Below are 15,312 nucleotides of genomic sequence, written 5' to 3'. Positions count from 1 at the left end.
ACTACCGTCCACAGGATGGATATGCCACTACCGTCCACAGGATGGATATGCCACTACCGTCCACAGGATAAATATACCACTACCTTCCACAGGATGGATATGCCACTACCGTCCACAGGATAGATATACAACTACCGTCCACAGGATAAAAATACCACTACCATTCACTGGATACATATACCACTACCGTCCACAGGATGGATATGCCACTACCGTCCACAGGATGGATATACCACTACCGTCCACAGGATGGATATGCCACTACCGTCCACAGGATGGATATGCCACTACCGTCCACAGGATGGATATGCCACTACCGTCCACAGGATGGATATGCCACTACCGTTCACAGGATGGATATGCCACTACCGTCCACAGGATGGATATGCCACTACCGTCCACAGGATGGATATGCCACTACCGTCCACAGGATGGATATGCCACTACCGTTCACAGGATGGATATGCCACTACCGTCCACAGGATGGATATGCCACTACCGTTCACAGGATGGATAGGGGTGCACAGTAAACTAGCCACTACCGTCCAGAGGCTTTACATAGGATGCACAATAAATTAGCAGCTACCGTTCACAGGATGGATTATGGGTGTACAATAAACTAACCGCTTCGCCGACAAAGTCTAAAATCTGTAGGCATAGTTAACCAAATCTAACTTAACTTTAGCTTAAAAGGATGTATAGAGAACCAAAAAATCATAATAGTGGCTGGAGCAACTTATTAATGGTCAAATCGAACAGAAACGTCCTCATAAATTAGTCTCCCATATATATATAGATATATATATATATATATATATATATATATATATATATATATATATATATATATATATATATATATATATATATATATAATGTCGTGCCGAATAGGCAGAACTTGCGATCTTGGCCTAAATAGCAACGCTCATCTTGCCATATAGGACAAGTGAAAATTTGTGTATGCAATAATTTCGCCAAAATCATTCTGAAGCTTACGAAAAAAAATATATTTGATTGTGTTTCTTTAGTACTAAATTATTGTAAACGTATTTAAAATATATTTAGTTGGGTTAGGCTAAAATAAATTGCTCTTGTTATAATAAGGTTAGGTAAGTTTTCTAAGATTCTTTTGGTGCAAAATGAAATTTTTTTTCATTAACATTAATGAAAAAAATATATCTTTAAACGTATAAGAGAAAATTTTAGAAAGGACTTATTTTAAATGAGTTCTCGCTAATTGATCAGTTTTACATATTCGGCACGACATTATATATATATTTATATATATATATATATATATATATATATATATATATATATATATATATATATATATATACTGATGTGTCGCAGTCTGTGACCATTCTGTATTCAGGAATGATACACACAAATATATGTAACACGGAGTTCAAGGTTACGCTTGAAAAAATCACGATTTCTTTCTTGTTATTGCACAGTTATCGCGATTTCTTTCAAACTGTTATCATTTCCTTCATATTGTGTAGTTATCATGATTTTTAAGCCTATTAATTTCCCGAGAAGCCTACATAAACTATTTTCTAACTACGAATCAGTACTGTGACAGGACGGTAGGCTCATTTCCTGTGGTTTCGGATTTTCACTGACATAACGTGACTTGTTTCTTTCCGACAGTGACTCCTGGACTGGCGGGACTGTCCTTGGGATCAGGGGGCGGCGCTCCCTCATCCCTAGTGCCCGGGGGCATGGGGGTGAGGGAAGCCCTTAACAAACCCCAGCTAGATTATTCCCGCTACGTCAAGCCTTACAGCTCAGCCCTGGAGTGTGGCCACCTTCCTTGCAGGGAACACAACCTCAGGTTAGTCCATTCCTTGAACTCACTGTCACTATTAGTAGTAGTAATTTCATGGGCAAGGGTCGCTCGCTGGGGTCAAATAGCGCCTAGGGATGAGAAATAGTCATTTTCGGTCCAGAGTCAAGGCATCTTAGTAATGATAGTTTAGGCACAGTTCTATTTTCCTTGCCTTATTTTTTTAATTACGGGACAAATTCATGTTTTCGTCATAGGAGTTAAGTGATACCTTGTAGAACAAGCATTTATTAGGTGAACGTTTTGCTCTGTGTAGATCTATAGAGCGGAAAGTTGTTCAGTAAGCTTCTTCCGTAACCAGTCTTCACTGTTGTCGGTATTTTATTTAGATTTATATAGAGGCTGTTGTATTTTTTCATGCTCTGACGTATCTTCTAATAATTAAACCCAACTGTTTTCAATGAATGAGGGATATATATTTCGAGGTACGAATTTTTAACTGCAGTATATTATTTATGCTCAAAATACTTATTAAAATTTGCCGTTTAAACCCATGCCGATTTTCAATACAACAGAGAGCACTTTCACTGCTTGGAGTGCAACTCGAAAGTGTTCAGCAAGAAGGAGGAGATGATCAGACACTTCAAGTGGCACAAGAAGCGGGACGAGAGTCTTCAACACGGCTTCATGCGCTACTCTCCTTCCGATGACTGTTCCGACCGCTTCAATAACTGCTCTCACAACCGCAAGCAGACACACTACCACTGTCTCAAGGTAGGTTCCTCACGGTCTTGCGAGGTCAGGGAAGGTGTCTTCCTTGAATGTAGTTATCTAAAGGTAGTTTTCCCAATCCAGGCTTGTGAGGTTAGGGTAGTCTCCTTCCCTTAATGATTGGAATAGATGTCTTCCCTGTTTTACTCGTTCATTAAATTTTAGTCCACACTGACATAGTTTGAAGACCATGAAGGTTATTTTGGTATAAAAAACATACATGTAGGTAGCCTTAACATAACTACATACTTTATGTGAAGCGTTGAACGACTGTGGGTCATACAGTCCTATAAGGGATGGAGACTCGATCCTCCATCCGCTACTCTCAATGTTAGCCTTAGCACATTTGCCTCCGACAGGAGGGCTGCGACAAAGTATACATCAGCACATCAGACGTCCAGATGCACGCCAACTACCACCGTAAGGACTCGGCCATCATGCAGGAGGGCTTCCAGAGGTTCCGTGCTTCTGAAGACTGTGGCCAACCCTCCTGCTCCTTCAACGGCCAGCGCACCACCCATTTCCACTGTATGAGAACCGCTTGCAACTACACTTTCAAGAACAAGGCAGACATGGGTAAGTTAGGATACACACTCTTGTCTCTCTTCCTGTCTCTTCCATTCTAGTCAATCATTTGTTTTATTACACGGTTTGAGAAAAAGTTATTCTCTAATGATAAAAAATAATATTCGTTTGCATTTGCTACAGAACACAATGAATAAAAGAATTCCCTTGTGAACTCGCATCACTGCACTCTGTTTACCATCTCGCTTCTCTCTTTTATATTCCTATAATTCAAGAGACTTTTTTCCTCGATTTAATACAAGTATAATAACAAACTCTTTCCCCGCAGAGAAGCACAAGACGTACCATATCAAGGACGAGCAGCTGACCAAGGACGGCTTCAAGAAGTTCATGAAACAGGAGGAGTGTCCGTACGAGGCGTGTAAATTCTCTCGCGTGGTCAACCACATCCATTGTATCCGGCCTGACTGTAACTACGTCCTGCATTCCTCCGGCCAGATATTCGCTCACAAGGTGCACTTCAACACTCTGCTCTTACACCTGGTAACAATACCGATAGTTGATTGTTTGCTTTACCAAAGAGCTCTCTTTGTATTTTGTTGCGGTTTATTCACTGCGCTTATCCTTGTTATATTTCCAAATATCTTCTTAGTTAAACCCGCTGATTAGTGCACTTGACAAGTTTGTTTATTTTGTACAGAGAAAACACGAACGTCAAGACCACGAGAGAGCCTACCGCAAGTACAAGCTGGCACAGACAATGTTGGGAATGCCAGAGGGCCATCCCGCCCTCACCCCTCTCCTTCACGAGGCACTGCGGCCCCTTGGTACCCTAGGGGGGCACATGATCAACCCCCTGATGGGACCACTTGGTGGACCCATGGGAGGCCCCATGTGTCCTATTGACCAAAGAAGTGAGGATTCCTCGTCTCCTCTGGGATCCGTTCCTGCTCCCGTCACGCCCATTTCCCTACCCCCAGGACTCCAAAGGCCGCCCGGCTTACTAATGGGCGGTTTTCCTCCTCCTGGTTTAGCCGAATCTCAGCACCCACTAGCTCGCCTTCTAGCGGTGGCACCTCCGGCCGCCCACGGTCTGTTCCACGGTGGCTCCGCCACCAGTTCAGCTTCAACCCCAGCATCCTCGTCTTCGGGACCGGCGTCGCCAGTTGACCTGAGTGTTAGTATGAGTGGAGCCGAAGACCGTGACTGGGAGCGCTGGGTCCGGTGTCACAGCCGGGATGAGCCGTGCCGGACTGGCTGCGATCTGACGGGTATGGAACACTGGCACTGCGACGAGTGTGAGGCTGTGTTCCGTGGGCGCGAGAGCGCCCGTGACCATGGACGTGTCCACGAACAACAAACCCTGATTTCGGACGACCACTACACCAAGGTGACGAGCACTGACGACCCTCGCCCGTGTCCCCCAGACTGTTCCATCCAGGATCATGCAGACCATTTCCACTGCAACTGGGTAAGTCCCCTCTGATAATCGTTGAATGCTCTGGTAGTGAGCAGTTCTTGAGCTCATGAGTGCATGTCAAAATCAAAACTCGCATTCATTTTCAAACTTCTTAAATCATGGATTTGTTGGGAGTATTTTCCTGGTTGGCAAAAGCGTTGTTCACTGCACTTACACATGCTTGCTTCACTGATTGTAGTCTAACAAAGAAATTAAAACAAGCCTCTTCTTAGCTTTACAAAACTTTTTAACACTTTAAGTTGTTATAATAATGCTAAGCTAGCAGTACAGGAATAACATAATTCTAAGGTCTAATTTATGGAGGCAAACTTTCCTGAAGTTTTTTTTAGTTTTAGTAATTCATATTATTTAGTATGAAACTAATTGTTGTATCGCGTGTTATGGTAGTGAACTTAACACTGTTAGTGAACTTACACTCTGGGCTGGTGTGTTTGTCTCCTCAGCTTTCCTTAATTTTCTTGTAACATATGTAATGTATTATTTTGTAGTTTTCTTATGCCTTTATTTTTATTTGGCGTATATTGTTGGTGTGGTGTTGTGTGTGTACTAACTGAGCGTGATGGCGTGTGCAGGAGGGGTGCGGCGAGGCCATCTTGGCGTCAGGCGACAAACCCTTTCGACGCCTCGAACACTTCCGGATGCACGACTACGCACGATGCCTGGCCCTAGCGACCCCCCCTGGCGCCGGGGGACCAATAGGCGTCGCTGCCGTGACCTCCGTTGATGCCATGTTCAAGCGTAAGCGCGGACGGCCCCCTAAGAACAGAGTTATCGAGGTGCGTCTGCTGCCCTCTCAAAGTTCCAGCCCCTTGAACTCAGCTGTTCTCTCAAAGTTATCCCACTTAAACTCAGTTTTCTACGATTTCCTCCACTTTAATAAACTCAAATATTCTCTAAAAAAAAAAAAGTCTTAAACACGGCTGTACTCTCAGAAGTCATCAACCTCGGCTTCTCTCCCAGCGTTTCTTCACATAAACTACTTTATCCCTTTTATTCTGATATATTTTACTTAAGTTGCTACCTATAGCACTCCTTTAGTTACCCATTAAAATTCGCTGTTCTTTTTTTTTCTTTCAAACTTGCCTTTTACAGTCTACTTTTTTTTAATTTATTCTCTCTAAACGTTGCAGTTTTGTTCAGATTGTTTACTTCAGGTTTGTTAACTTCCCAGAATTGTCCCATAAACTCTTCAGTTCTATTAAGGTTACAACTTATACTTCTAAACACAAAAATCAATAAATAATATATTTTTAATAAAAGAAAACAATAATATTTAAAAATCTTATTTTCGTGAGGCTATGTACAATATTTGATTTACATTATAAAAAGTATATTTGCATATTTGTATACAACGGTTGTCGCAAATATTTTGATTTTTTTTTCTCCCATTACTTTCAGGTGTGGAATGACTACGTAAGTTAGATCGTTAATTTGTTTTGCTAACTTGCTGTTACACACGCATAGCTAACTAATGCCATTACTCATCTCCCTTTACTCAGCCCCTTTTGTCCCTTTGTTGCCTGTTATCGCTTTGCCGTTTGTTGCTGTTAACCCTTTACCGTTTGCTGTTGTCTATAAATGCTTAACCGTTGGCTGCTATCTATTAAGCGTTTGCCGTTGGCTGTTAACGCTTAACCGTTTACCGTTGGCTCTTAACGCTTAACCGTTTACTGTTGCTATTAACGCTTAACCGTTTGACTTAGAGTAATGCCAGCTTTATTATAGAGCAAAACAATATTTAAAGCTTTATTACCACCAGATTTTACTAAGCAAACAACTTAGGAATATTTTGACACCAGACAGGAACTTCGATATTAATTCCGGACTAGAGAAGACGCGGTCTTGGGCTAGGTTTTATGGGGGATCACGTTTCGCTCCTCATAGAGCGAAAAGTGGTCCCAATGAAACCTTGTTCTGAAGCCTCTCTCTTTACTTAATAACTGCTTTACTATTGTGTCTGCTGCATTTGTGTTTTCGCTTTATTTTGACACTTTACTCCTGCTGTCTCTGTCTTATTTATTACACTTTTCCACTTGTGTCCCTATTTTATTACACTTTACTGTTTTCTTTCTGCTTATTATTTACACATACTGTTCTCTCTCTTATTACACATTACTATTGCTTTCTCTTATTACACTTTACTACTGCTCTCTTTTTACACACACAACACTATGTATAAGTTTTCACTACTCAAATTATCCCCCCCCCCCTAAAAAAAATGGTTCAAATGGTATTTTTATCGAATTAAGAAAAAAAAGTGATATCTTCGTAAAATAGCAATTTGGAAACCGTAAAACATAGCAAGGATACAGGTATATTATTACGGTGGTTGAGTGCAAGAGACGACATAGTATATATATACATTGTGCAGGAATGTTTATCACCCTACATATTCAATAGTTATAATCATAACCACGATTTTTAGGTGGACCGGTAAGCCAGCGGAAGGCTTCGGTCAGATGACCAAAGCCCCAGTTGTGGGTCATCCGCGCCAGGAAACACTTGTTCTGTTTCCCGACAAACATTATACCTACCGAGTTTACTTTAATAATAATAATAATCTTTATTTCCACAAGTACATGTACAAAGTATACATGCCTAGTTGACATCAATAACATACTCTATAGAAAGTCCCTTGTTACGCAGAGCATTTCGGGCAAATTAGGTCACTTTTGCCGCAGGATGCGACCCACACCAGTCCACTACAACCTAGGTACTTATTTTACTGCTAGGTGAATATGGACAACAGGTGTCTTAAGGAAACACGTCTTAATGTTTCCGCCCGTACCGGGAATCGAACCACTGACACTCAGTGTGAGCTGAGTGCGATAGCAATCGATATTAAAATATTCTTGACTGGTGGTGAACAAATGGCATGCAGCCTTAATGACCCTCGTGTAGTAGACAGGGTTCAAACCACACTAACCAACAAAGGTATCTCTGTATACACACACACTCAGTTTCTTCCCTTTGTTAAGGATTACGGCATAGCTTGTGTGTAGGCCTATTGACTTGTGTTAGGCTTTAAATCTAACAATCTAAGAAAAATGTGAGTTATGCCTTTTGTCTTACACAGTTCAATTAATAGGCTAAGGCCTTTTATCCTGCCTCAGCTCATTTACAGACTAAGAGCCGTTATCCTACCTCAGCTTAGTTCAAGGCCCTAACCTAAGGTATCCTACCCCCCCAGGATGCCACCCACTCCATCTGATTAACACCCAGGTACCTACTTACTGCTAGGTGAACAGGTACAGTAGGTGTGAGGTAACATACGCAATGTTTCAGACCATACAAGGGATCGAACCCCCCCAGTCCCTCAGTGTGTAAGCTGAAAAGATACCAGCTGAGCCATGGTACACCAAATTTTTGGATGAAATTAAATTTTTTTGAGGCTATAATTATAATACTCATGATGGAAGCATTAAACCTGTATGGATGGCTCAGCAACTGCTTAATAGAAAATGATCATGTTTGATTCATGCATATCGAGCACTCCCCCCCCCCTTTAAAAAGAGTATATGTGAAACAATTGCTTTAATATCTTCCATTCTCTCTCACCTTCAGGATCATAAAAATTTATTATAACCCACTTCTCATATCTACCCTTTATTCTAATCGCAGAAATTCTAGAATTTAAGCATTTATACCCTCTCCTTTTCTTCCCATAGTTATTCTTTCTTCAGTTATACTCATTCTCTTAGATATACCTGAAGTCATCCCGTTTATATATATAAAGACACAAATAGATTATATATTTCTGCCTCATAGATCTTCTAGTTACTGAATAAACTAGGCACACACACACACACACACACACATATATGTAAGCACCCTCCTCACGCCCCCAAACACCCCTCCCCACGCCCCCAAACACCCCTCCCCACGCCCCCAAACACCCCTCCCCACGCCCCCAAACACCCCTCCCCACGCCCCCAAACACCCCTCCCCCACTCCCACAAAAACACCTTCCCCACGCCCCCAAACACTTCTCCTCCACGCCGCCAAACACCCCTCCCCACGCCCACAAACACCCCTCTTCACGCCCACAAACACCCCCCACGCCAACAAACACCCCCCATGCCAACAAACACCCCACACCAACAAACACCCCTATCCCCACGCCAACAAACACCCCTCCCCACGCCCAAACACCCCTCCCCACCCCCAAACATCCCTCCCAACGCCCACAAACACCTCTCCCCACGCCCCCAAACACCCCTCCCCCACGCCCCCAAACACCCCTCCCTACGCCCACAAACACCCCTCCCTATGCCCACAAACACCCCTCCCTACGCCCACAAACACGTCTCCCCACGCCCACAAACACACCTCCCCACACCCCCAAACACCCCACCCCCAAGCACAACCCCCCAACACCCCACCCCCAAACACCTCTCCCCATGCCCACGAACACCTCTCCCCACACCCACAAACACCCCTCCCCACACCCCCAAACACCTCTCCCCACACCCCCAAACACCTCTCCCCACACCCCCAAACACCTCTCCCCACACCCACAAACACCTCTCCTCACGCCCCCAAACACCCCTCCCCATGCCCACAAACACCCTCCCCATGCCCCCAAACACCTCTCCCCACACCCACAAACACCCCTCCCCACACCCACAAAACACCTCAACCAGTTCTTGCAATCCATCATTAGCAACAGAGACAATCCACACCCGGGTTACACAAATAACCATTAATATCTCGACACAAATTTTTTGACTCCATGTTTGGTTGGAGCATCATAACCCGTGTAAAGCAAGGAGTGCTTGTGATATATCAAACTTGAGACTGTTTATTTAAGCTACTTAACACAAAGACAAGATTAGTATAAACTTTGCCCAGGGGCCGTGATGGTGCTATCCACTATTTTAATGTGTGTCTCAAAGGAAGCCGAGAGTCAGTTCCATGTTGTTTTGGCAAGACTGTGTCAATAGGATGGTCTGGCTTATTAGTTACACTCTGCTGCCGCACCATAAGTATATATTAGCTAAAAGGTGGTTTTTGATCTGCCTGGAGTTTACCTGGAGAGAGTTCCAGGGGTCACCGCCCCTGCAGCTCGGTCTGTGACCAGGCCTCATGGTGGATCAGAGCCTGATCAACCAGGCTGTTACTGCTGGCTGCATGCAACCCAACATACGAACCACAGCCCGGCTAGTCAGGCCTGGTGGCTAAAGCTCCCGCTTCACACACGGAGGGCCCGGGTTCGATTTCCGGCGGGTGGAAACATTTCGACACGTTTCCTTACACTATTGTCCTGTTCACCTAGCAGCAAATAGGTACCTGGGTGTTAGTCGACTGGTGTGGGTCGCATCCTGGGGGACAAGATTAAGGACCCCAATGGAAATAAGTTAGACAGTCCTCGATGACGCACTGACTTTCTTGGGTTATCCTGGGTGGCTAACCCTCTGGGGTTAAAAATCCAAACGAAATCTTATCTTATCGTGACTTTAGGTGCTTGTCCAGTGCCTGCTTGAAGACAGCCAGGGGTCTATTGGTAATCCTCCATATGTATGCTGGGAGTCAGTTGAACAGTCTTGGGCCCCTGACACTTATTGTGTTCTCTCTTAACGTGCTAGTGACACCTCTGCTTTTCATTGGGGGGATGTTGCATCGTCTGCCAGGTCTTTTGCTTTCATAGTGAGTGATTTTCGTGTGCAAGTTCGGTACTAGCCCCTCTAGGATTTTCCAGGTGTATATAATCATGTATCTCTCCCGCCTGCATTCCAGGGAGTACAGATTCAGGAAATTCAAGAGCTCCCAGTAATTGAGGTGTTTTATCTCCGTTATGTGTGCCGTGAAGGTTCTCTGTACATTTTCTAGGTCAGTAATTTCACCTGCTAAACCCACATAAGTCATACAGCGCTGGTTGATCTGCGCAAGTCAGTAAGGCTGTGTTATCACCTGTTCACCACCAGTCAGGAATTTGCTGATACCTAGAGTAGGCATTATATTGAGTAAACTTTTATTATATACACGAAGAGGTTACCAAATCAGTATCAACTTCTTTGTATATAGGTTGTGTTAAAAGTTATAAATGTCACTATACATACACTGTGAGATGTGTATTAATTATTAAATATACATATAGTAAGAAATGCCCATCTCAGTATACGTATAGTACAGTGGACCCCCGCATAACGATGGCATCGCATAGCGATTTTTCCGCATAACGATTACTTTTATCGCAAAATTTTTGCCCCGCATACCGATTAAAAACCCGCATACCGATTTTCGTCCGAGACGCGTCCAATGTGCCCTCACATGTGCCGGCCGTCCCATTGTTTACCAGCCAGCCTCCGCGGTAACATCCAAGCATACACTCGGAATATTTCGTATTATTACAGTGTTTTCGGTGGTGTTTCTGGAAAATAAGTGACCATGGGCCCCAAGAAAGCTTCTAGTGCCAACCCTGTGGTAAAAAGGGTGAGAATTAGTATGGAAATTAAGAAAGATTTTGAAGGGTTTGGGGCTAACCCTGAGAAGCCTATGCCAGTTGTGGAATCCATTGTGCCTACTTCAAAGATTAAGGAAATGTGTGCAGAGTGGTTTGAACTGCAAACCTTTATAGATGAAAATCACCCTGACACAGCTGTTGCAAGCCGTGCTTGTGACTATTTCAATGACAATGTTATGGCCCATTTTAGGAAAGTCTTGAAGAAACGGGAGGTACAGAGCTCTATGGACAGATTTGTTGTGCGACAGAGGTCCAGTGACTCTGAAGCTGGTCCTAGTGGCATTAAAAGAAGAAGGGAAGTAACCCCAGAAAAGGACTTGCTACCTCAAGTCCTAATGGAAGGGGATTCCCCTTCTAAACAGTAAGAAGATAATGCTCTCCCCTCCTCCCATCCCATCAATCATCACCAGATCTTCAATAAAAGTAAGTGTCATGTAATTGTGCATGCCTTTTTCAGTTTGTGTGTATTAAAATTAACATTTCATGTGGTAAAAAAAATTTTTTTTCATACTTTTGGGCGTCTTGCACGGATTAATTTTATTTCCATTATTTCTTATGGGGAAAATTAATTCGCATAACGATTATTTCGCATAACGATGAGCCCTCTTGCACGGATTAAAATTGTTAACCGGGGGTCCACTGTATATACAAAGGGCTCTTTCTCTCTCTTATGTATGTATATAAATTATATCTGTAATACGTAGGGAGACACTGGTCAGAGAAATGGCAAACGTCAAACTAAAGCTAAAGGAATCTTACAGGAGTCAAGAAATGTGGGATGAACTAAAAGCCATAAATGAAATTGAAACCCAAAATATTTCTTTTCTAATGCTAAATCAAAGTCGAGAACAACATCCAGTATTGGGCCCCTACTTAAACGAGATGGGTCCTACACAGATGACAGCAAGGAAATGAGTGAGCTACACAAGTCCCAATATTACTCAGTTTTTAGCGAGCCACTAACCAGACCGAGTCAAAAACCTAAATTAATTTTTTATGAGAGAGAGAATTTGATACTCGAACCTATTATCAGGATGCCAAATGACTTAGAAAAGGCGATAAATGACATTCCCATGCACCCTGCCCCAGGCCCAGACTCATGGAACTCCGTGTTCATCAAGAACTGCAAGAAGCCCCTATTGTGTGCTTTTAGCATCCAATGGAGAGGGAGCATGGACACGGGTCGTCCCACAGCTGCTAAAAACAACAGACGTAGCCTCACTCCACAAAGGGGGCAGTAAAGCAATAACAAAGAACTGCAGACCGATAGCACTAACATCCCATATCATAAAAGTCTTTGAAAGGGTTTTAAGAAGCAAGATCGCCACCCATCTAGATACCCATCAATTACACAACCCAGGGCAATGTGGGTTTAGAGCAGGTCGCTCCTGTCTGTCCCAACTACTGGACCACTATGACAAGGTCCTGGATGCTCTGGAAGACAAACATAATGCAGATGTAGTATACACTGACTTTGCGAAAGCCTTTGACAAGTGCGACCATGGTGTAATAGTGCACAAAATGCATGATAAAGGAATAACAGGAAAAGTTGATAAATGGATCTATAATTTCCTAACAAATAGAACATGAAGAGCCACAGTAAACAGAGTAAAGTCTGAGGAGGCTACTGTGAAAAGCTTTGTTCCACAAGGCACAGTATACTCGCTCCCATCCTGTTCCTCATCCTCATATCTGACATAGACAAGGATGTCAGCCACAGCACAGTGTCTTCCTTTGCAGACGACACCCGAATTTGCATGACAGTGTCTTCCATTGAAGAAACTGCAAGACTCCAGTGGACATCAACCAAATTTTTAAATGGGCCACAGAAAACAATATGAAGTTCAATGATGAGAAATTTCAATTACTCCGATGTGGAAAACGTGAGGAAATTAAAACTATATCGGAGTATAAAACAAATTCCAACCACACAATAGAGTGAAAAACTAATGTAAAAGACCTGGGAGTGATCATGTCAGAGGATCTCATCTTCAAAGACCATAACATTGTATGAATTGCATCTGCTAGAAAAATGACAGGATGAATAATGAGAACCTTCAAGACTAGGGATGCCAAGCCCATGATGACACTCTTCAGATCACTTGTTCTGTCTAGACTGGAATATTGCTGCACAGTAACAGCACCTTTCAAGGCAGGTGAAATTGCTTACCTAGAAAGTGTACAGAGAACCTTCACGGTACACATAACTGATAAAACACCTCAATTACTGGGAACACTGAAGTTCCTCAACCTGTACTACCTAGAATGCAGGTTGAAGAGATACACGATTATATACACTTGGAAAATCCTTAGAGGGATTAGTACCAAACTTGCACACGATAATCACTCCCTATGAAAGCAAAAGATTTGGCAGACAATGCAACATCCCCCCCAATGAAAAGCAGGGGTACTACTAGCATAATAAGAGACAACACAATAAATGTCAGGAGCCCAAGACTGTTCAACTGCCTCCCAGCATACATAAGGGGATTACCAATAGACCCCTGGCTGTCTTCAAGAAGGCACTGGACAGGCACCTAAAGTCAGTACCTGACTAGCCGGGCTGTGGTTCGTATGTTGGGTTGTGTGCGGCCAACAGTAACAGCCTGGTTGATCAGGCCCTGATCCACCATGAGGCCTGATCACAGACCAGGCCGTGGGAACGTTGACCCCTGAAACCCTCTCCAGGTATACTCCAGGTAATATATGTATATATAATGTGTGTGTGTCTCATGCTGAATAGGTATTATTATTATTATAATCAAGGGGGAAGCGCTAAACCCGGAGGATTATACAGCGCCTGGGGGGGATGTGGAAGGCATTCAGGCTTAATTCGGGGAACTGGAGCACAGATCCAATTCCCTAAATCAAGAGCCCCTCACCAACATCAAGGAACCTTCCTTGAGGGGACTGAATAGGTAAAACTTGCAATTTTGGCTTAAATGGGAATGCCCTTCTTGCCAAATAAGGCATGAAAAAAATTGTGTATGCAATAATTTCACAAAAATCATTCTGAACCTAATGAGAAAAATATATATTTCAATGTATAAGACAAAATTTTAGAAAAGACTTAATTTTAAATGAGTTCTTTCTAACCGACAAATTTTAGCTATTCGGCATGACGTACAGTGGAACCTCGGTAAACACGACCTGCGAGAACTTCACTGTAAACTATTTTGTGTTTCTTCACATTTTTTGGTGTTTTTTATATTGTATAAATGAGTCACCGTGGGGCCTACGAAGATTAATGATAACAGCCAACCAAAAAGAAAATTGGTTGGGAAGAATATGTTCGATACTCGAACGGATCGGCTCTCAAACAATCTTCTGGAATGAATTAAGTTCGAGTACCAAGATTCCTTTGTATATACTTTCACCATCATTCACACATAATCACTGTCTTTGCAGATACCACAAACCCCTTCTTTAAATTGCAGGCATTGTACTTCCCACCTCCAGGACTCAAGTTCAGCTAACTGTTTTCCCTGAATCCCTTCACAAAATATTAGCCTGCTTACACTCCAACAGCTCATCAGGTCCCAAAAACCATTCATCTCCATTTACTCCTATCTAACATGCACTGAGAGTTTACTTTGGTTCCTATTACAGAGGTTACTTTAATCTTGATGTTAGTCTATAGGTCAAATGTGGCTTTATTACTTACTTAGGTGCATGTTTTGATAAATCCTAAACCTAATAAAATGTTGTAACAAGCAGCTGAGTGATTGAGTGCTATGATGAGCTCAGTTGATTGTCTTGGCAACTAGTGATTATTGCATAGCAACTTTCTTAGTTTGTTTAGGTTTTAGGAACTCTTTGAAGACTGAGTGTATCTTCCATCCGAATGTGACGCACAAATCTGTCAATCAATTTTTTTACAGTAGGATTGGTGGTCTGTTTTTTGTCTCAAACATACAGGAAGAAAATTTTTACAAATCTCTACTAGCATTCAAAATACATTTATATTTACTTCCCTGTGTGTTTAAGTGTTTATTCTTAACCATTTAGGAGGCCTGGTTTGAGACCGGACCATAGAGGTCAAGATTCCTGGAACTGTTAACATATAACACACAGATTGGCTTCTGCTCCTCCCAGAAGAAACAAATGTAGTTATGCAGATTTTTGAGATGCTAATTTTCACTTTCGAAGTAAACTAATCTAGCACCCTAACTTATCCTAGCTAAAATTTATGTAAGGAACAATAACTTAACTGTTCTATCCAAGAATTTAAAAAAGTTTTTCCCGTAGGGATTGGGGCAAATCTCCACATGATCAGCACAGTAT

At 42.6% G+C, this 15,312-nt stretch overlaps 1 protein-coding gene across 11 annotated transcripts in view; it reads left to right on the top strand.

The window, feature by feature from the left end:
- The window catches only part of LOC128698209 (zinc finger protein castor homolog 1), a 522,290-nt gene that overhangs the window by 494,324 nt on the left and 12,654 nt on the right, over positions 1-15,312 (top strand). For 4 of the 11 annotated variants that reach the window (XM_070098617.1, XM_070098619.1, XM_070098616.1 and 1 more), the window contains 7 exons: positions 1,654-1,837; positions 2,365-2,563; positions 2,920-3,136; positions 3,414-3,628; positions 3,786-4,556; positions 5,138-5,341; positions 5,964-5,978. In XM_070098617.1, the coding sequence (XP_069954718.1) occupies positions 1,654-1,837; positions 2,365-2,563; positions 2,920-3,136; positions 3,414-3,628; positions 3,786-4,556; positions 5,138-5,341; positions 5,964-5,978 (1,805 nt within the window). The remainder of the gene's footprint in view (positions 1-1,653; positions 1,838-2,364; positions 2,564-2,919; positions 3,137-3,413; positions 3,629-3,785; positions 4,557-5,137; positions 5,342-5,963; positions 5,979-15,312) is intronic. The other 7 variants (XM_070098621.1, XM_070098618.1, XM_070098624.1 and 4 more) reach the window with 4 other exon arrangements.

This window comes from Cherax quadricarinatus, chromosome 63 (assembly GCF_038502225.1).
Source record: "Cherax quadricarinatus isolate ZL_2023a chromosome 63, ASM3850222v1, whole genome shotgun sequence".
Lineage (NCBI taxonomy): Eukaryota > Metazoa > Arthropoda > Malacostraca > Decapoda > Parastacidae > Cherax > Cherax quadricarinatus.
The sequence above is the reverse complement of the archived record's forward strand: the minus strand, read 5'-3'. Positions and strand labels throughout refer to the sequence as shown.